Source organism: Mustela nivalis (assembly GCF_964662115.1).
Source record: "Mustela nivalis genome assembly, chromosome: 13".
Classification (NCBI taxonomy): Eukaryota; Metazoa; Chordata; class Mammalia; order Carnivora; family Mustelidae; genus Mustela; species Mustela nivalis.
In genome coordinates, this window is record NC_139032.1 from 20,443,817 (window position 1) to 20,463,750 (window position 19,934).

The 19,934-nt window shown below is 45.6% G+C and overlaps 1 protein-coding gene across 13 annotated transcripts in view; it reads left to right on the forward strand.

The window, feature by feature from the left end:
- The window catches only part of LOC309845973 (uncharacterized protein), a 231,324-nt gene that overhangs the window by 95,262 nt on the left and 116,128 nt on the right, over positions 1-19,934 (forward strand). For 8 of the 13 annotated variants that reach the window (XR_014301637.1, XR_014301642.1, XR_014301649.1 and 5 more), the window contains 2 exons: positions 275-429; positions 1,075-1,173. Coding sequence is in view for 1 of the 13 variants with exons in the window: in XM_082694503.1 (XP_082550629.1) it covers positions 290-429 (140 nt within the window). In the remaining 12 variants the exon portion in view is untranslated. Of the gene's footprint in view, positions 1-274; positions 430-1,074; positions 1,174-1,587; positions 2,109-13,218; positions 13,352-13,790; positions 13,928-19,934 lie in introns of those variants that run through there. The other 5 variants (XR_014301638.1, XR_014301639.1, XM_082694503.1 and 2 more) reach the window with 3 other exon arrangements.

Below are 19,934 nucleotides of genomic sequence, written 5' to 3' on the forward strand. Positions count from 1 at the left end.
TGTAATGGACTAAAGTCAGATCAATACAGTTTGCTCATTGTGAGTATGCCAGCCAGGTTCCCTCGACATCGTTGGCACATACATGTAATTCTAGACGTTCTTATGCACAAGAGGGGAGACCTACTCTTGGGAGTGTGGCAAGGGGAACGTGTATTCCTGTCTAGGAGCTGGAAGCTTCCGCATGCTGAGAAAGATTTCAAAACAATCTTACCTTACGCATGGCTCTACCTAGTTTGAGTCTCTTTTCTTTGGCTTACTTCATTTTCTTTTTCAGATTTTATTTATTTACATGTCAGAGAGAGAGAGAGAGAGAAGAGCGAGCGAGCGAGCACGCACAAGCAGGGGGAGCAGCAGGCAGGGGGAGAAGCAGCCTTGCACTGAGCAGAGAGCCCATGGCGGGGCTCCATCCCAGGACCTGGGGATTATGACGTGAGCTGAAGGTAGACGCCTAACTGGCTGAGCCACCCAGGCAGCCCTTCAACTTACTTCACTGAAGTGTTTCTCTCTCATGGGGCTGATGTTGCACATTACGAATATGACATGCAAAAGTTTCAGAACCAAAAATCATACTGATCAGTTAAAAACAATGTGTATACATTTTAAAGTTTTGTATATATTTTTAATTCTTGTATTTGAAATAGCTGTGGACATGATTCATATGCTACAGAATTAGTTTTAGAGCTCTGTTGGTGGAGCAAATGTGGACATCCGTCCTTACGAAACTTTGAGGTTGGTGGGACACAGGAGGTCGCACTCAGACGCACATTCTGCTTGCAGAAAAGGACAAATATTATAAGGCCTTTCTAAACTCTCTAGAAGGAGAAATGATTTACAGCTATGACATTTAGCCATAATTCCTTGATATCATTTGAGGAGAGTTCAGTAGGGAACAATTTCTTGATTTCCTTTTTTTTTTTTTTTTTTTTTTTTGATTTTTTTGAACAGAAATAGCAAGTTTGTAGAAATTTTGGGCAAAGATTTCTTGGAGGAACTCTGAAAAAGGTGGTCACATCTGACATATCTGAAAACAATCAATTACAGTCATATGATTTCTATCTCTTTTTTTTCCCAAAGGAGGAAGAATTAAACATGATGAGTGTTAGGACTTCAGGACAGTAAAAGGAAATTTGGACAAGGATATCCCAGAAAAATCACCTCTTTATTTTTCTTGTCAAATGGGAATAGGGACAGGGTGCTTTTTTCAAAATACAGACCATTCTCTTACTTGTCTTCGTAAGATGAAATAATTTAGTTGGGAAGTCGTTGTTCTTAGATAATATATGGCTTGGCAGATGCAGACAGGTTGAGATAGACTTTGTCAAGGTAAAATTTTTTTAAAGTGATTGATTTAGTCATGAATGAAAATATTTTAACAATAACAGTTATTTATAAATTTGCCAGAAAGACTACTCCTTGTTTGACCATTTATAAAGCAGTTATCTTCAGTTATGGCAAATGAAGCCATGGGTGGGCAACCTTGGATGGAATTGGTAGTAATGACAGTGAACTCTAGCTAATAACCTGTGGCTGGCCACTCGTTCCCTTTCCCTTATTTCGCTCACCAACAATCTCTTGTAATTCATACAGAGTAATACGGAGGGCCGACTGAGTGATCCTTGGAGCTCATTACATGAACTTTTATTCTGGACTTTTGTCTCCCTGTTTTCAGCCCCTCTTCTCTCTCTTTACTCTAACCGAGGCTCAGCAGAAGTAAACTGGCTTTGTGCAGCCCCTTCTCAGGGTAGTCTTGACTTGATCATTCTGTCCACCACGCCTACATTTCACTTTTTGCCTTCTAGAAAGGTTTCAGAATCTTTCTGTGGTTGATGACTTCCACAGTCTCTTGGCTTTGGTGTTAAGTTTGGTGTTTCTATCCTTTGATTAAGTATGGTTTCTTTTTTTTGTTTGTTTTTTAAAGATTTTATTTATTTATTTATTTATTTATTTGAGAGACAGAGACCACAAGTAGGCAGAGAGAGAGAGAGAGAGAGAGAGAGAGAAGAGAAAGCAGGCTGCCCACTGAGCAGAGTGCCCACTGCTGGGCTGGATGCCAGGACCATGGGATCATGAGCTGAGCCGAAGGCTGAGGCTCCAACCCACTGAGCCATCCAGGCACCCCAAAATATGGTTTCATTTTTCTTTTTTAAAGATTGTATTTATTTATTTGACAGATAGAGATCACACGTAGGCTGTGAGGCAGGCAGAGAGAGAGAGGAGGAAGCAGGCTCCCTGCTGAGCAGACAGCCCGATGTGGGGCTCGATCCTAGGACCTTGGGATCATGACCGGAGCCGAAGGCAGAGACTTTACCCCACTGAGCCACCCAGCGGAAGTGGGTGATTTAAACAGAGGCTCCAAAGTAGGTAGAACTAAACCACAAGTCTCCTTTTGTTTTGTTTTGTTTTGTTTTCCTGAAGCTCCTTTAGCCAAAACATGGGCTTCTGAATATCGATCTGTGAAGCGTATTATCAGTATGTTTAAGGAAGGCTGTTCTTAAGGGAATTCCAATTAATGGCAGGGAGTTTTGAAATTCTTCCAAGGTCATCTGATCTTGTGAGATTTACAATTCTATTTTCACGTCAAGCAAGTCTGGTCAGTGCCAGGTAATCATCGAAAGTTCCAGTTGCTTCTCTGAACAGAAGTATTGAACCTCTTGAGGTTTTCTTTTTGCTCTCTTAGATCTATGCCAGAGAAGACTTTTTTAGAGAGTAGGTTCAGCCTTCTTTGGTTCATGTAAGAAAGACATTCAGTGAGTCAGTGTGGGGGTTAGCCCCATCTTCTCAGAGTGGTAGTGAGCTCCTGATAGAAGATAATTGTTATTAGACAAATTTCCTGAAAATAGAAAAGTTTTCTCCGATTTCTAATACCAAATACGTATTTTTACATTTTCCTATAATGTATAGGAAATGTATACATATATTTACTGTACCTACTGGGTATGATATATGGGTATAATGGAATGCTATTCAGCCTAAAAAAGTCATGATGTTCTGATACACGCTACAACATGGATGAACCTTGAAAACATTATGCTAAGTGAAGTCAGTCAGTCACAAAAGGGCAAATATTATATGATTCTACCTAGCTGAGGTATTTAGAATAGGCAAATTCATGGAAGCAGGAAGTCAAATGGTGGTTTCTAGGACTTGCGCTGAGTGGGTATTGGGATGTTGTTCTTATGGGAATAGAGTTTCACTTTGGGATGATAACAAAAGTTCTGGCGATGGATGGTGGTGATGGTTATACGACATCGTGAATACATTTTAATGCCACTGAAGTGTATATTTAAAATTTTCTGTTACGTGTATTTTGCCACCGTAAAAGACTAAATGTGTGATTGAAGCACAGTTTTTATGTACAACACAGAAAGCGTGATTCGTGAAAGAAAAGAAAATTGATGATGTGGACCTTATTAAATTTTAAAATGTCCATTCTGTGAAAGACAGTGTTCAAAGAATGGAAAGACAAGCACCTGGCTAGGAGAATATGTTTTCAAAACACATATCTAAAGAAAGATATGCATGCGGAATATTCAGAGAAGTAGTAAACTAACAACAAAAACAACGACCACAACAACTTCATAATAAGAAACTAAACTCCCCAAATCAGTTAAAATGAAAAGGCAATAGGAGTCGACATCTTAGTGGATAGTATATAAAAAGGACAAATACGCGTCTATAAATTGCTCAACAGGGGCGCCTGGGTGGCTCGGTAGGTTAAGCTGCTGTCTTCAGCTCAGGTCATGATCTCGGGGTCCTGGGATCGAGTCCCACATCCGGCTGTGTGCTCAGCAGGGAGCCTGCTTCTCTCTCTGTCTCTCTCTCTCTCTGCCTACTTGAGATCTCTGTCAAATAAATAAAATCTTTAAAAAAGAATTGCTCAACACTGGGGAATTATTGGAAAAGGATATGCACTGTGCATTAGAGAAAAACAAAACACCCGTGGGATACCCCACCCATTTAATAAAATGGCTTAAATACCAAAAACTGACAGTACTACTTGCTGGTAAGGATGTGAGACAACAGAGAATCCTATTCATTGCTGATGGGATTTCAAAGAGCACAACCTCTTGAGAAGACCTCTTGCCAGAAAAAAAAAAAAAAATTAAAAATAAAAACAGTAAGAATCTTACCGTAATAAACAAAAATAAAACAATAAGTATTTTACCAAAATAAGAAAAATTTAAATGTGCGATTGAAACGAAAGCAAAAAACATCAAGAAAAGAAGGCCTGGAAGGATGCTAGAGACCAAGACATTGAACCATTTCTTAATAACTGAACAACTGCCAGCACTAAGATATCAGAACCAACAAATTGTGAACAAAAACTGAAAGCCAGATCCTCAGATCATTTAATCCTTGAGAAAAGACCATGGAACTAGAAGGCTGAGAGAACGCAGAGCCATCACCAATTAACTCCAATAGACTTGATCACTGAACTAGCATTCTTGTCTTTGTAACTTGTAAGAAACTCTTTGTACGTTGTTTTAGGGAGAACATTTTAGGCAGAAGATGTTAAGATTACCATTGTTTGTCCTTTCCTAATGACTTCTCATCGCCAAATCTGAATTCATCGTCAGACACACTGGGTTCTGCCTCTGAATATCTTCTCATTTGTTTCCTGGTGTTAATATCAGGTCCTTAGTCTTTCTGGTAGGAGTTACTAATTCTGTTTTCTTCCCCCTTAAATGGGTCCTCAGCGTTTCTCTGAAGGTAGTCTTGCAAAATGGGCGTATGGTCTGTCAGTTGAGTCATTAATCAGGGGCTTTCTGTTTACAGAGAGTCATGATGCCCAGTTTATGTAATCCCTATTCCTGCTACTCCCCACTTGACTTTCCTGGGTTATGTGAGTAGTTTCCCATATTGGATTGTCCTTTTCCTTCCACCAAGCAGTCCTTTCTCCCTGTTGTGCACCTGGAAAAAGCCACTGCATTTTTCAAAACTCAATTTGCATATTATTTTTATTGTGCCGTCCTTTTAGTGTTGGGACCACTCTCTCCTTTTGGCTACCATGGCACTTTGGCCTTCCTGGTTGTTGCGTTGGCTACAGTCGTGTGGGCTACACTGTATTTTAATTGTGCTTTTTACACGTCTCTGTCTTCTCCTAGGCAACGTTCCTTGAGACCAGGGACTGACATTTTTGATCTGTCGATGTTGCCTTAGCATGTTACTTGGTGTCTGGTGGCTAGCCATAAAACCCAGATTTCAGAAAAGGAAAAGGAGTTATGTACATACTGCTTATTAGCACTTGACAGATAAACCAGAAAAGGAATGTGAATGCTGCTGCTTGAAAGTTCACCTCTGGTAAATGGTGGTGGTACTGGACTCCACTTTGAATGTTTTTTCCCACTATTTTATACATTCCTACCTTGTGCCTTCTGTTTATTTCTACACGTGTCTTTATGACTAACCCAGGAAGAGCAGATGAAGGTGGAGCTAGGCCATGGGCCGTATTTGTAGAATAGGATACAAATGATAGGGATTCTTGGTAAGAAAGTCCTGAAGCAAGACAGGTCTATATTCGCCCTCTGAGCCATGTAGAGGGATCTGCTCGCAAAGAATTTTATCAGCAGCTAATTTGGATTTTTGTTTGTTTGTTTTTAAAGATTATTTATTTATTTTACAGAGAGAAACCACGAGTAGACGGAGAGCCAGGCAGAGAGAGAGAGACAGAGAGGAAAGCAGGCTCCCTGCTGAACAGAGAGCCCCATGGGGGACTCGATTCCAGGACCCTGAGATCATGACCTAAGCCAAAGTCAGTGGCTTAACCCACTGAGCCACCCAGGCGCCCTAATCAGGATGTTTTTGCCCAAGGCTCTTGATTGGCTATTTATTGTAGGAAGAGTAAATCAGGGTTAAAGTCGTTTGATATGTTTTGCATTGTAAATGTGTGTTTTGTTTTGTTTTTAAATGCTGGGGTGGGAGTAGGGAGTACCAAATGTTCCTTCGCCACTCCTGATCCTTTAGTCATGTCAAGAGAGCGCTCCTTAGCTCATTTCAGCTCTGCTTCTTTATTTACTCTGCCCCTAAGGTGAGCAAATGGTGTCCATAGAAAGTTTAGGAAGAATTAACCGGTCATGCTCGCCTTGACTAATTCTGTTCTCTTCCTGGAGAATGCGAGTGGGTATCTTCTGTTTCTCACATCCCGAGTATTACTAGTTGGTAATCTGCCCAATTCTGGGGCCATTAAGCTTTCATTCACACTGGGCTTCTCAAACCTGGCTTATCAATAAAAGTAAAAACATATTTCAGTCTCTATCTTTCCTTTTTTACTTCCTACCCTACTCCAGACCTAGATGTAGTAAGGTTTTTGTACTTTATTAGGATATTTGAAAGATGTTAACATTTAGTGCATTACATGGGAACACTGAGAAATAAAAAGGAGCCAAAGTCTGCCAAGTAAAATGTCTATGTGGGGACTGTCTTGGTACTGCCAGAGAAGATGGCTTTGTGCTGTGGTCTTTCTTAGGTGGTAGGACATTGTGACCTTTGAAACAGTTTGAACACATGGAGGTTAGGCCAGACAGTGTTGTGCAGTAAACCACGAAGCCCTGGGAAAGGTTTAATGGCAGCTGTGTTAGTTCCCTGTGGCTGTCATGAAAATGGCCACAGACGTGGTGGCTTGAACAACAGAAGGTTCCTCTCTCATGGTTCTGGAGGCCAAAAGTCTGAAATCAAGGTGTCGGTAGAGCTTTATAGATGTTCGAGGGCAGAATCCACTCTGTGCCTCTTTCAGCTTCTAAGGGTTGCTCTCTTCCTCGGCTTATGAGCCCATCACTCAGTCTCTGACTTTGTCTATACATCACCTTCTCCTCTATGTGCCCACATCTTCCCTTTTTTCTGCCTCAAATCTCCCCCTGTCCTCCATGTGTGAGGGTTCTTGGGATTTATTTTATTGAGGGATCCCGCCACCTCCAAACTCTAACTTAATTATATCGACAAAGACCTTTTTCCAAATGTACTGAAAATCATAGATTATAAGGGCAAGGATATGGACCTGGGGGGCCGTGTTTCAGGGGCTATTATTCAACCTGCTCAAGCTGACAAAAGATACTTTGATTTTGGCTGATGACTGCGTGGAGAGTGGTGGTTTCTGTAGTCACTTACACAAAGGTCTGGCTCAAAGCAAGGGGACCTCGGGGAGTGGCAGGTGGCTGAGCATCTGACTAGAGGAGAATCAGGAAGGAACAAAGGAGATGTTTACATGCACTGGACTTCAGGGTGCCCGGAAGTGTACAGGTCAGGGAAGTCTCGGGCAGTTGCCCACCTTAGCTTACTTCGCAGGATGGCTTTCCAGAGTAGGCTTGTTTGAGACAAAGACTCGATTGTTAGGAGAAGTTTTATAGGTCTTGCCAGTATTGACATATATGGCTTGCCAGAGGCTCAAGTGACTCCATTTACCGTGTGGACCCGTTGAGTCGGGATTTGTCAAAGAGGTATGACAAAGAAATGTTCTCTAAGAGGTGGCCTTCTACAGTCTAAGAGTTCATAGCAGGAGGCAGTGAAAATGGCCAGAGCCAGGCCACAGAGCAAGCACGGGCTTCTACTCCCTTTGTTCCTCTAGGTTCAGACTGTCCTCTCTGGGTGAAGAGGGAACATATTGGTTGACGGGACTAAGTCTAAATTAAGTAAGAAGGCACATAAGAAAGCATTTCAACATGTTTAGAAACTAAAATCGTCGAGTGGCTTCCTTTGACACATCGGGGGTTATCCCGCCGCTAATGAGGTCAGAGTGGGGGGAGAGGAGAGCGAAACACAGAGGGAAGAGGGGAGGGCAGTCACCTCATCCCTCCCGCCTCTGAACCGTATGTCCTCCTGGATTGTCACCCCTTCCAGTCAAAATGCAGATCTCAGGAGTCAGCACTAGCAGCCTGGCTACTTCCACATCCCAGCCCCTGCTACACAGAAAATTGTACAGACTTAATTCTGGCTGAACCCATCACCACTCACATAGGTTAATTCTTTCTCCACTGTTGAGACAAAAAGGCACATGAGCAAAGGCAGGTTAACAGGAACAAAGTTTTATAGCTAGAGAAGTATATATGTTTTATAGCTAGAGAAGTATATGTTCAGTTTGGGAAAGGTAAGGGTCCATTGAGTCAGGTAGGCATGGGGCAAGGAACTTTTGCAGACAGCAGACAGCATCCTGCCGGTTGCAGGAGGAGGCAAAACTGGCTCAGAGCTTTGGTCAGCCAAGTTAACGCCAACCGGGGGGGGGGCAGCGGGGTGCGCTGGGGGGCACCGTTGAGGATACATGCTGCTTTCTTCTATTCTGGAACTGTATCTGGAACTTCTCGAATCTGGTGTACTTCTTAACTGGGCTCAGGTGCCCCTCACCTTGCAAAATGTACACCCGCAAAGGGTGTTTCCTTCTGACTACTGAAAACAGGTTCAGTTTCAGTTGAAGGGGCTGAGTCCCCGTACAGCACAGCAAAGTCCATTTACTGTCACATAACAATGTGCAGGAACTTGGTAGGAACTTGGTATGTCCCTTCCCAAAAAAAGGACCTTGGTAGTTTCCTATGACGGTGACTCAGCTATGTCCAGGGCACAGGAACAGTAGGCCAGGACCCTCGGAACACATTGCTGGTTTCTCCAAAGTCAGAGGAGGACTCTGACTAGGGGCAGGCCTACGTGTTCGGAGGGTATGTTTCTAAAAGGTCTTGGCGCTACCCCCCATTGCACCACCATTGCGCTCCGTGTGGTCTGTGTGGATGGGGGACCCTTGGCGTTCCTGGTCACAGAAGATGTGGTGCTGATTCCCCTAGCACCACCTGTGTCAGTGCCAGGTAGTCTGCAAGTCTTCTGAGGGCGCTTGCTGATAGAAAGGGCCGCCATCATGGCTACGATGTGGTCTATAGAGTTTGCATCAGGTGGGGCCGAGTTATCCTGATGGAATGCAGGAAGGGCAGCTTGACCAGTCTGGGCAGGTGCGCCACAGGTGCTTGGCGGAAGGAGGGAACAGGTAGTGGTGGGTTGAAGCACCGAGTGGTGGTGTTACAAGCTGGAGTTACAAGAGCGATCGTGTGGCCAGGCGAGCCCCTTCTGTGTGAGCACTTCTGTGTCGTGGGCACACCAGAGGCTGCGATGGTGGGGCGCGCGTTGTCCTTTCGGTCAGGTGCGCTGCCCGTACTTTCGGCAGGTCGGCCCCTAGGGCTCGGATTTCCTGGCGAAGCATGCACTTCGCTCGATGTCGAATTCCTCTTTTGTGAGGTGGTAGTCCTTACCCCTGGCTTTCGTTGTTTCGTTGAACGGTGGACGCCTTTGCGGGTAATGCGCACACTGCAGCCTCTGACGTTGGGAGCCGTGTTGTCGTGTCCCGTAATCGGACCACCCCTGCTTTGGGCGGGTTGGCTTTTGGTGTTTGACTCCAAGCACAAGTTGGAAGTAGACGTGTTTCGCTTGCCCTTGGCCGTTGGTGTTCCACGTGGAGACGATTTCCTTGGTCTAGGTGTTCCTTGGGCACACTGAAGGGTACTGGGCCCACCAGCACCTCCAGCAGTGGAAACTGTACTGTGGTGTCCCACTACCGCCCCTCCCACATTTTGGACTGCTTGGACCCAGGTAACCGGGTTTAAGGTGACAGTACTTGCCTGTCCTCCGGCAGCACCCAGAATGTTCTGAGAGAGGGCCGTTGTTGTCTGACCAACAGGAGGAGCGGAAGTGGTGCTGGGTGCCCCCTGCAGCCCTGCCCCAAGTTGGGATGTTCCGGGTACCTGTGAGCGAGTGGGGCCTGGCATAGACACACCAGACCCAAAGCTCCCACCGTCCATGGGGGCTGCAGGTCCTGTTGACACGTGGGGGGCTAGAGGGGCAAGTGTGAGCAGGGAGCCGCTGAGCCTGGCACTGTGTATCCCAGCGGCAACTGCACGGGCACTAGTGGTTGATATGGCACCGGGGAGAAGACCTGCCTTGGAACCTAAGGCCTTCGTTTTTTGACAGTGGTGCCAAATGCAGAGGCCTGCTTGCTTCCTGCCATCTCTGGATGGTGGGACTAGAGAGGCGGTTGTGCCTTGGTTTGTGTTGGGCCTACTGGCTTTCCCAGCGGGTAGGAACGGCCAGGCTAGTGCCGTTTTGGGTTCCCAGATCCGGGCCGAGGGAGGATTCGTGGGGCATAGTGGATAGGAATTGCTATGCGTGTCATGGCTGCCTTGCCAGGTAAGCTGGTGGTGTGGCTGCTACTGGGTGGTGTGTTGTGGAATGCTAAGTGGTTTGCCTTGGACTTTGGCAGTGAACGAAAGACAATGGCCTGTGAGGGAGGTGAGGTATCCATGGGCTCAGGCGTAGAGCTGTAGTTTGCAGAGGTGCTGCCTACTGGAACGGTGGTGGTTCCAGAATTCGCCAGAAAGCCAGTGGGAATGCCAGCACTGGGAAGAACCGCTGTCTGCTGTTGCCCAGCACGTGTCCCCTGTGTGGGCTGAGGGGCGATGTTGGGGCAGGTGGCCATCAATTTCGATGGGATGGTAGAGGCCAGAGTGCTTCCAGGGCGCTTCAGCGTCCTGTTGCAACGGCCCTGGGATAATGAAGGAGAGCTCACCCCGGGGCCCCGGGGAGATCTGAACGTGATAGCTTGAGGAGCAGGAGTCGTGTCCATGTCAGTGACATCAGCGTTGGAAGTATGGCCAGATGTCCAGTTGGCTGATGCCTTTGTGGCTGATGCCGCCACAAAAATACCAGGACTCTTTGGGGAAGGGACTGGAAGAGGGGTGGGTGGGAAAAGAGCGGGGGGATCGACACACATAGGAGTTGGGGATTCTCCTTTGCAGGAGGGCAGCTGTGATGAGACGGTTGAGGGATCGACACACATAGGAGTTGGGGATTCTCCTTTGCAGGAGGGCAGCTGTGATGAGACGGTTGAGGTGTTACAAGGAGGAGCCGGGGGGTCGGAAGTAGGTGTTGTACCGATGAGGGGTTGAAGAGGGTGTTCCTTCTGAAGTGGAATTTCCCCAGGGGGAGGAGAGCCAGTAGGAACAGCCAGAGTGGGAGAGTTTGGAGCTCCAGAGGCTGTTCCCTGATCAGTAGTCTCTGTTGGGGAGGGTGGAGGGACAGATGGGATTGGGGGCCTGGCAGATTGGTCAGCCAAGTCGGTGGTAGGACCAGGGACCTGTGATGTGTGAATGGCCGGGGGCAGGGAGTCTGTAGTCTTTGAGGCAAGTAGGGGGGAGGAAGGGGCAGGTTGAGTGGCCCCGTCGTCTGCCAGGATCTCTGCTCCGCCCTCCAAGGTCTTCTTCCCCTGCCCCTCGGTATTGTCCAGAATGCCCAGCTTTCTGCCCAAAGCTATGCAAGGAAGCTTGGGAGGTGGGGGCAACTCTCCTCTGCCCCACTGGAATGGCATTGCTGATGGCAGAGGCACAGAAAGTGGCATGGGTATTTTCCTTTTGGAGGGCCTACTGGTGGCAGATACTGGTGGCAAGGGGTGCTCGGATGGCTTGCCTCGAGGCTTATGCGCCTCTGTGACCTTCCTCAAGAGGTCTGGTGTGCTCTGGCTAGGCCGATGGTTTTCAGCCACCACTTTCTGTGTTGATGTCTCCTGCAGCAAGGGGCAGCCTGGGGTTGGGTGGGAGAGCACTGCTACATCTGGAGCAGGCTTCCGAAGAGGAGCAACGTCACCAGCTGGGCCCTCTGAAGTGACAGCAGGTCTTTCTGCTGGGGGCGAGGGGGAGCTCACCCGAGGTGTCTGAGTGTTTGCCCCCAAGCTGTCTCCTGAGGGACTGGGAGATGGGTCCCCAGGTGCAGGGCTGCCTTGGTGGGAACTGAGCAGTCCACCGGTCTCCAGGGGCCTGGATGTCCACAGTATATCCCCACTGCTGTGGGGGGCCCTGTTCCCATCATCCGGCCCTCTGGTGTCTCCCAAATCATCCTTCCCTTCTCTGGGCACTTCTTGGACCTTCTCCCCCAACGCCTTTGGGCAGGACGCTGGGAGGTAACTGGATGGTTTCGGCTTCACAGCCTCGACTGTCTGCTGGGGTTGGGAAGGCAGGACAGTGAATTTCTGCCGGGGTGGAGGGATCCTCACGGTTCTCGAGGGTCTGAACATGATGGAGGTACAAGCAGACCGTACAGGTGTTTTCGGAGGGTCCCTCCAGTTCACCGAGGGGAGGAGGCCCACAGGGGAACACACGGCCTGAGGGAGCGGATACCGTCTCCTTGGCTCCACATGAAAGCTAGCTGGTAAAGGCCTAAGATCCCGGTGGAATGGCCTGTGCCCAGGGCAGTGGGAAGGTGTGGGAGCAGCCGGAGCAGCCGGAGCAGCCGGGTGGTGCCGGACAGGATGGGAGGCTGAGCAGGCAGGAGAGACCAGCGGGCGACATCGGCCTGGCAGGGGACGGCGGCGGGGCGGGGGACGAAACTTACTAAGCAGATTGCCCATGTAGCGCTTGCAGTGTGCCAAACGATCGCGAGACAAGAGTATGAAACTCGGAGAGCGCCTCCGGAGGTCCTAACTCTTCTCGAGGTCTAGCAGGCACTGAGCAACCCAGCCCGGTGCTTGTGATATATGCCTGGAGCACGTCACAGAGAAGGGAGGAGCAGGCCCAATGTTGGCAAGTGCGTATGCCAGAGGACAAAGGATGAGGCCTCAGAGCCCCGCCCACCAGCCTCCAGGGCCTGGAAGGCCCCGCCCACCAGCCTCCAGGGCCTGGGACTTCCTTCTGACTTGGCTGAGTTGTTTGGACCCAATATGGCCGCCTCCGGGCAGCCATATGGTGGGGAGCTCTGTGGGACTGCTGCGGTCCTCTGCCCCCGCCCCCGCCCCCGCCGTGAGTTGCCAGCCCTCCCCTGAGCCCGCCAAGCAAGCGAGCACGGGAGCCCCCTAGCGCTGCGAGGGGTGGCCTGCTGCTCGAGGCAACCTCCCTGCTTCCCTGTGAGGCCTGGAGCCAGGCCACCAGAGTCACCTGGCAAGCCGCAGAGGTGGTTTCTGAGCCAGACTCCTAACCCTGACCTGACTAGATGCTGTCTGTATTCCGTGGCCTCCCTTTCCGGCAGGTAAGCTCGCTCTTTCTTTTTGGGAATTTGCCAGGGGTCACACAGACGGTAGTGCCTTAGTCGGCATTCGAACCCAGCCCAGCCCGAGTGATGCCAGAGCTCTTACTCCGGAGGGTGTGTGAGCGTTTTTTAAATTTTTACTTTTATTTTTTGTAGCTCTTAGGGTACTGAGAACGGTGCTGCTGTACTCACAGTGAGCACAGCCACTGCCCAATATGAAGTCTTCTTTTGTTCAAGGACCACACTGGATTCTGATCTCAGAAGACGGGAGTCACGGACCATCAGTTGCGAGCCTTGTACCATCCCACAGTCGTAATTCAGCCTTGCAGACCCGGTTTGCTCTTTGGTCTACTTTGAAGGATCCAGATAGGTAAGATGGTACTTGAAGATGCTATGTAAATATATAAAGATTATAGTCTAGATAAATTGTTATCCACCTGAAAGGAATGCACCGGTGGATGATTCCATATAGATGAGAAGCTGGTTCATGTCTAGAAAGCAAATCCATCATTTATTCAACTTAATAGTGGAGCAGTGTAATGGACTAAAGTCAGATCAATACAGTTTGCTCATTGTGAGTATGCCAGCCAGGTTCCCTCGACATCGTTGGCACATACATGTAATTCTAGACGTTCTTATGCACAAGAGGGGAGACCTACTCTTGGGAGTGTGGCAAGGGGAACGTGTATTCCTGTCTAGGAGCTGGAAGCTTCCGCATGCTGAGAAAGATTTCAAAACAATCTTACCTTACGCATGGCTCTACCTAGTTTGAGTCTCTTTTCTTTGGCTTACTTCATTTTCTTTTTCAGATTTTATTTATTTACATGTCAGAGAGAGAGAGAGCGAGAGCGAGCAAGCGAGCAGGCACAAGCAGGGGGAGCAGCAGGCAGGGGGAGAAGCAGCCTTGCACTGAGCAGAGAGCCCATGGCGGGGCTCCATCCCAGGACCTGGGGATTGATTATGACGTGAGCTGAAGGTAGACGCCTAACTGGCTGAGCCACCCAGGCAGCCCTTCAACTTACTTCACTGAAGTGTTTCTCTCTCATGGGGCTGATGTTGCACATTACGAATATGACATGCAAAAGTTTCAGAACCAAGAATCATACTGATCAGTTAAAAACAATGTGTATACATTTTAAAGTTTTGTATATATTTTTAATTCTTGTATTTGAAATAGCTGTGGACAGATTCATATGCTACAGAATTAGTTTTAGAGCTCTGTTGGTGGAGCAAATGTGGACATCCGTCCTTACGAAACTTTGAGGTTGGTGGGACACAGGAGGTCGCACTCAGACGCACATTCTGCTTGCAGAAAAGGGCAAATATCATAAGGCCTTTCTATACTCTCTAGGAGGAGAAATGATTTACAGCTATGACATTTAACCATAATTCCTTGATATCATTTGAGGAGAGTTCAGTAGGGAACAATTTCTTGATTTCCCTTTTTTTTTTTTTTTTTTTGATTTTTTTGAACAGAAATAGCAAGTTTGTAGAAATTTTGGGCAAAGATTTCTTGGAGGAACTCTGAAAAAGGTGGTCACATCTGACATATCTGAAAACAATCAATTACAGTCATATGATTTCTATCTCTTTTTTTTCCCAAAGGAGGAAGAATTAAACATGATGAGTGTTAGGACTTCAGGACAGTAAAAGGAAATTTGGACAAGGATATCCCAGAAAAATCACCTCTTTATTTTTCTTGTCAAATGGGAATAGGGACAGGGTGCTTTTTTCAAAATACAGACCATTCTCTTACTTGTCTTCGTAAGATGAAATAATTTAGTTGGGAAGTCGTTGTTCTTAGATAATATATGGCTTGGCAGATGCAGACAGGTTGAGATAGACTTTGTCAAGGTAAAATTTTTTTAAAGTGATTGATTTAGTCATGAATGAAAATATTTTAACAATAACAGTTATTTATAAATTTGCCAGAAAGACTACTCCTTGTTTGACCATTTATAAAGCAGTTATCTTCAGTTATGGCAAATGAAGCCATGGGTGGGCAACCTTGGATGGAATTGGTAGTAATGACAGTGAACTCTAGCTAATAACCTGTGGCTGGCCACTCGTTCCCTTTCCCTTATTTCGCTCACCAACAATCTCTTGTAATTCATACAGAGTAATACGGAGGGCCGACTGAGTGATCCTTGGAGCTCATTACATGAACTTTTATTCTGGACTTTTGTCTCCCTGTTTTCAGCCCCTCTTCTCTCTCTTTACTCTAACCAAGGCTCAGCAGAAGTAAACTGGCTTTGTGCAGCCCCTTCTCAGGGTAGTCTTGACTTGATCATTCTGTCCACCACGCCTACATTTCACTTTTTGCCTTCTAGAAAGGTTTCAGAATCTTTCTGTGGTTGATGACTTCCACAGTCTCTTGGCTTTGGTGTTAAGTTTGGTGTTTCTATCCTTTGATTAAGTATGGTTTCTTTTTTTTGTTTGTTTTTTAAAGATTTTATTTATTTATTTATTTGAGAGACAGAGACCACAAGTAGGCAGAGAGAGAGAGAGAGAGAGAGAGAGAGAGAAGAGAAAGCAGGCTGCCCACTGAGCAGAGTGCCCACTGCTGGGCTGGATGCCAGGACCATGGGATCATGAGCTGAGCCGAAGGCTGAGGCTCCAACCCACTGAGCCATCCAGGCACCCTAAAATATGGTTTCATTTTTTTTTTTAAAGATTATATTTATTTATTTGACAGATAGAGATCACACGTAGGCTGAGAGGCAGGCAGAGAGAGAGAGGAGGAAGCAGGCTCCCTGCTGAGCAGACAGCCCGATGTGGGGCTCGATCCTAGGACCTTGGGATCATGACCGGAGCCGAAGGCAGAGACTTTACCCCACTGAGCCACCCAGCGGAAGTGGGTGATTTAAACAGAGGCTCCAAAGTAGGTAGAACTAAACCACAAGTCTCCTTTTGTTTTGTTTTGTTTTGTTTTCCTGAAGCTCCTTTAGCCAAAACATGGGCTTCTGAATATCGATCTGTGAAGCATATTATCAGTATGTTTAAGGAAGGCTGTTCTTAAGGGAATTCCAATTAATGGCAGGGAGTTTTGAAAATCTTCCAAGGTCATCTGATCTTCTGAGATTTACGATTCTATTTTCACGTCAAGCAAGTCCGGTCAGTGCCAGGTAATCATCGAAAGTTCCAGTTGCTTCTCTGAACGGAAGTACTGAACCTCTTGAGGTTTTCTTTTTGCTCTCTTAGATCTATGCCAGATAAGACATTTTTAGAGAGTAGGTTCAGCCTTCTTTGGTTCATGTAAGAAAGACATTCAGTGAGTCAGTGTGGGGGTTAGCCCCATCTTCTCAGAGTGGTAGTGAGCTCCTGATAAAAGATAATTGTTATTAGACAAATTTCCTCAAGATAGAAAAGCTTTCTCCGATTTCTAATACCAAATACGTATTTTTACATTTTCCTATAATGTATAGGAAATATATTTACTGTACCTACTGGGTATGATATATGCGTATAATGGAATGCTATTCAGCCTAAAAAAGTCATGATGTTCTGATACACGCTACAACATGGATGAACCTTGAAAACATTATGCTAAGTGAAGTCAGTCAGTTACAAAAGGGCAAATATTATATGATTCTACCTAGCTGAGGTATTATAATAGGCAAATTCATGGAAGCAGGAAGTCAAATGGTGGTTTTAGGACTTGCGCTGCGTGGGTATTGGGATGTTGTTCTTATGGGAATAGAGTTTCACTTTGGGATGATAAAAAAAGTTCTGGCGATGGGTGGTGGTGATGGTTATACGACATCGTGAATACATTTTAATGCCACTGAAGTGTATATTTAAAATTTTCTGTTACGTGTATTTTGCCACCGTAAAAGACTAAATGTGTGATTGAAGCACAGTTTTTATGTACAACACAGAAAGCGTGATTCGTGAAAGAAAAGAAAATTGATGATGTGGACCTTATTAAATTTTAAAATGTCCATTCTGTGAAAGACAGTGTTCAAAGAATGGAAAGACAAGCACCTGGCTAGGAGAATATGTTTTCAAAACACATATCTAAAGAAAGATATGCATGTGGAATATTCAGAGAAGTAGTAAACTAACAACAAAAACAACGACCACAACAACTTCATAATAAGAAACTAAACTCCCCAAATCAGTTAAAATGAAAAGGCAATAGGAGTCGACATCTTAGTGGATAGTATATAAAAAGGACAAATACGCGTCTATAAATTGCTCAACAGGGGCGCCTGGGTGGCTCGGTAGGTTAAGCTGCTGTCTTCAACTCAGGTCATGATCTCGGGGTCCTGGGATCGAGTCCCACATCCGGCTGTGTGCTCAGCAGGGAGCCTGCTTCTCTCTCTGTCTCTCTCTCTCTCTGCCTACTTGAGATCTCTGTCAAATAAATAAAATCTTTAAAAAAGAATTGCTCAACACTGGGGAATTATTGGAAAAGGATATGCACTGTGCATTAGAGAAAAACAAAACACCCGTGGGATACCCCACCCATTTAATAAAATGGCTTAAATACCAAAAACTGACAGTACTACTTGCTGGTAAGGATGTGAGACAACAGAGAATCCTATTCATTGCTGATGGGATTTCAAAGAGCACAACCTCTTGAGAAGACCTCTTGCCAGAAAAAAAAAAAAAATTAAAAATAAAAACAGTAAGAATCTTACCGTAATAAACAAAAATAAAACCATAAGTATTTTACCAAAATAAGAAAAATTTAAATGTGCGATTGAAACGAAAGCAAAAAACATCAAGAAAAGAAGGCCTGGAAGGATGCTAGAGACCAAGACATTGAACCATTTCTTAATAACTGAACAACTGCCAGCACTAAGATATCAGAACCAACAAATTGTGAACAAAAACTGAAAGCCAGATCCTCAGATCATTTAATCCTTGAGAAAAGACCATGGAACTAGAAGGCTGAGAGAACGCAGAGCCATCACCAATTAACTCCAATAGACTTGATCACTGAACTAGCATTCTTGTCTTTGTAACTTGTAAGAAACTCTTTGTACGTTGTTTTAGGGAGAACATTTTAGGCAGAAGATGTTAAGATTACCATTGTTTGTCCTTTCCTAATGACTTCTCATCGCCAAATCTGAATTCATCGTCAGACACACTGGGTTCTGCCTCTGAATATCTTCTCATTTGTTTCCTGGTGTTAATATCAGGTCCTTAGTCTTTCTGGTAGGAGTTACTAATTCTGTTTTCTTCCCCCTTAAATGGGTCCTCAGCGTTTCTCTGAAGGTAGTCTTGCAAAATGGGCGTATGGTCTGTCAGTTGAGTCATTAATCAGGGGCTTTCTGTTTACAGAGAGTCATGATGCCCAGTTTATGTAATCCCTATTCCTGCTCCTCCCCACTTGACTTTCCTGGGTTATGTGAATAGTTTACCATATTGGATTGTCCTTTTCCTTCCACCAAGCAGTCCTTTCTCCCTGTTGTGCACCTGGAAAAAGCCACTGCATTTTTCAAAACTCAATTTGCATATTATTTTTATTGTGCAGTCCTTTTAGTGTTGGGACCACTCTCTCCTTTTGGCTACCATGGCACTTTGGCCTTCCTGGTTGTTGCGTTGGCTACAGTCATGTGGGCTACACTGTATTTTAATTGTGTTTTTTACACGTCTCTGTCTTCTCCTAGGCAACGTTCCTTGAGACCAGGGACTGACATTTTTGATCTGTCGATGTTGCCTTAGCATGTTACTTGGTGTCTGGTGGCTAGCCATAAAACCCAGATTTCAGAAAATGAAAAGGAGTTACGTACATACTGCTTATTAGCACTTGACAGATAAACCAGAAAAGGAATGTGAATGCTGCTGCTTGAAAGTTCACCTCTGGTAAATGGTGGTGGTACTGGACTCCACTTTGAATGTTTTTTCCCACTATTTTATACATTCCTACCTTGTGCCTTCTGTTTATTTCTACACGTGTCTTTATGACTAACCCAGGAAGAGCAGATGAAGGTGGAGCTAGGCCATGGGCCGTATTTGTAGAATAGGATACAAATGATAGGGATTCTTGGTAAGAAAGTCCTGAAGCAAGACAGGTCTATATTCGCCCTCTGAGCCATGTAGAGGGATCTGCTCGCAAAGAATTTTATCAGCAGCTAATTTGGATTTTTGTTTGTTTGTTTTTAAAGATTATTTATTTATTTTACAGAGAGAAACCACGAGTAGACGGAGAGCCAGGCAGAGAGAGAGAGAGAGAGAGGAAAGCAGGCTCCCTGCTGAACAGAGAGCCCCATGGGGGACTCGATTCCAGGACCCTGAGATCATGACCTAAGCCAAAGTCAGTGGCTTAACCCACTGAACCACCCAGGCGCCCTAATCAGGATGTTTTTGCCCAAGGCTCTTGATTGGCTATTTATTGTAGGAAGAGTAAATCAGGGTTAAAGTCGTTTGATATGTTTTGCATTGTAAATGTGTGTTTTGTTTTGTTTTTAAATGCTGGGGTGCGAGTAGGGAGTACCAAATGTTCCTTCGCCACTCCTGATCCTTTAGTCATGTCAAGAGAGCGCTCCTTAGCTCATTTCAGCTCTGCTTCTTTATTTACTCTGCCCCTAAGGTGAGCAAATGGTGTCCATAGAAAGTTTAGGAAGAATTAACCGGTCATGCTCGCCTTGACTAATTCTGTTCTCTTCCTCGAGAATGCGAGTGGGTATCTTCTGTTTCTCACATCCCGAGTATTACTAGTTGGTAATCTGCCCAATTCTGGGGCCATTTAGCTTTCATTCAAACTGGGCTTCTCAAACCTGGCTTATCAATAAAAGTAAAAACATATTTCAGTCTCTATCTTTCCTTTTTTACTTCCTACCCTACTCCAGACCTAGATGTAGTAAGGTTTTTGTACTTTATTAGGATATTTGAAAGATGTTAACATTTAGTGCATTACATGGGAACACTGAGAAATAAAAAGGAGCCAAAGTCTGCCAAGTAAAATGTCTATGTGGGGACTGTCTTGGTACTGCCAGAGAAGA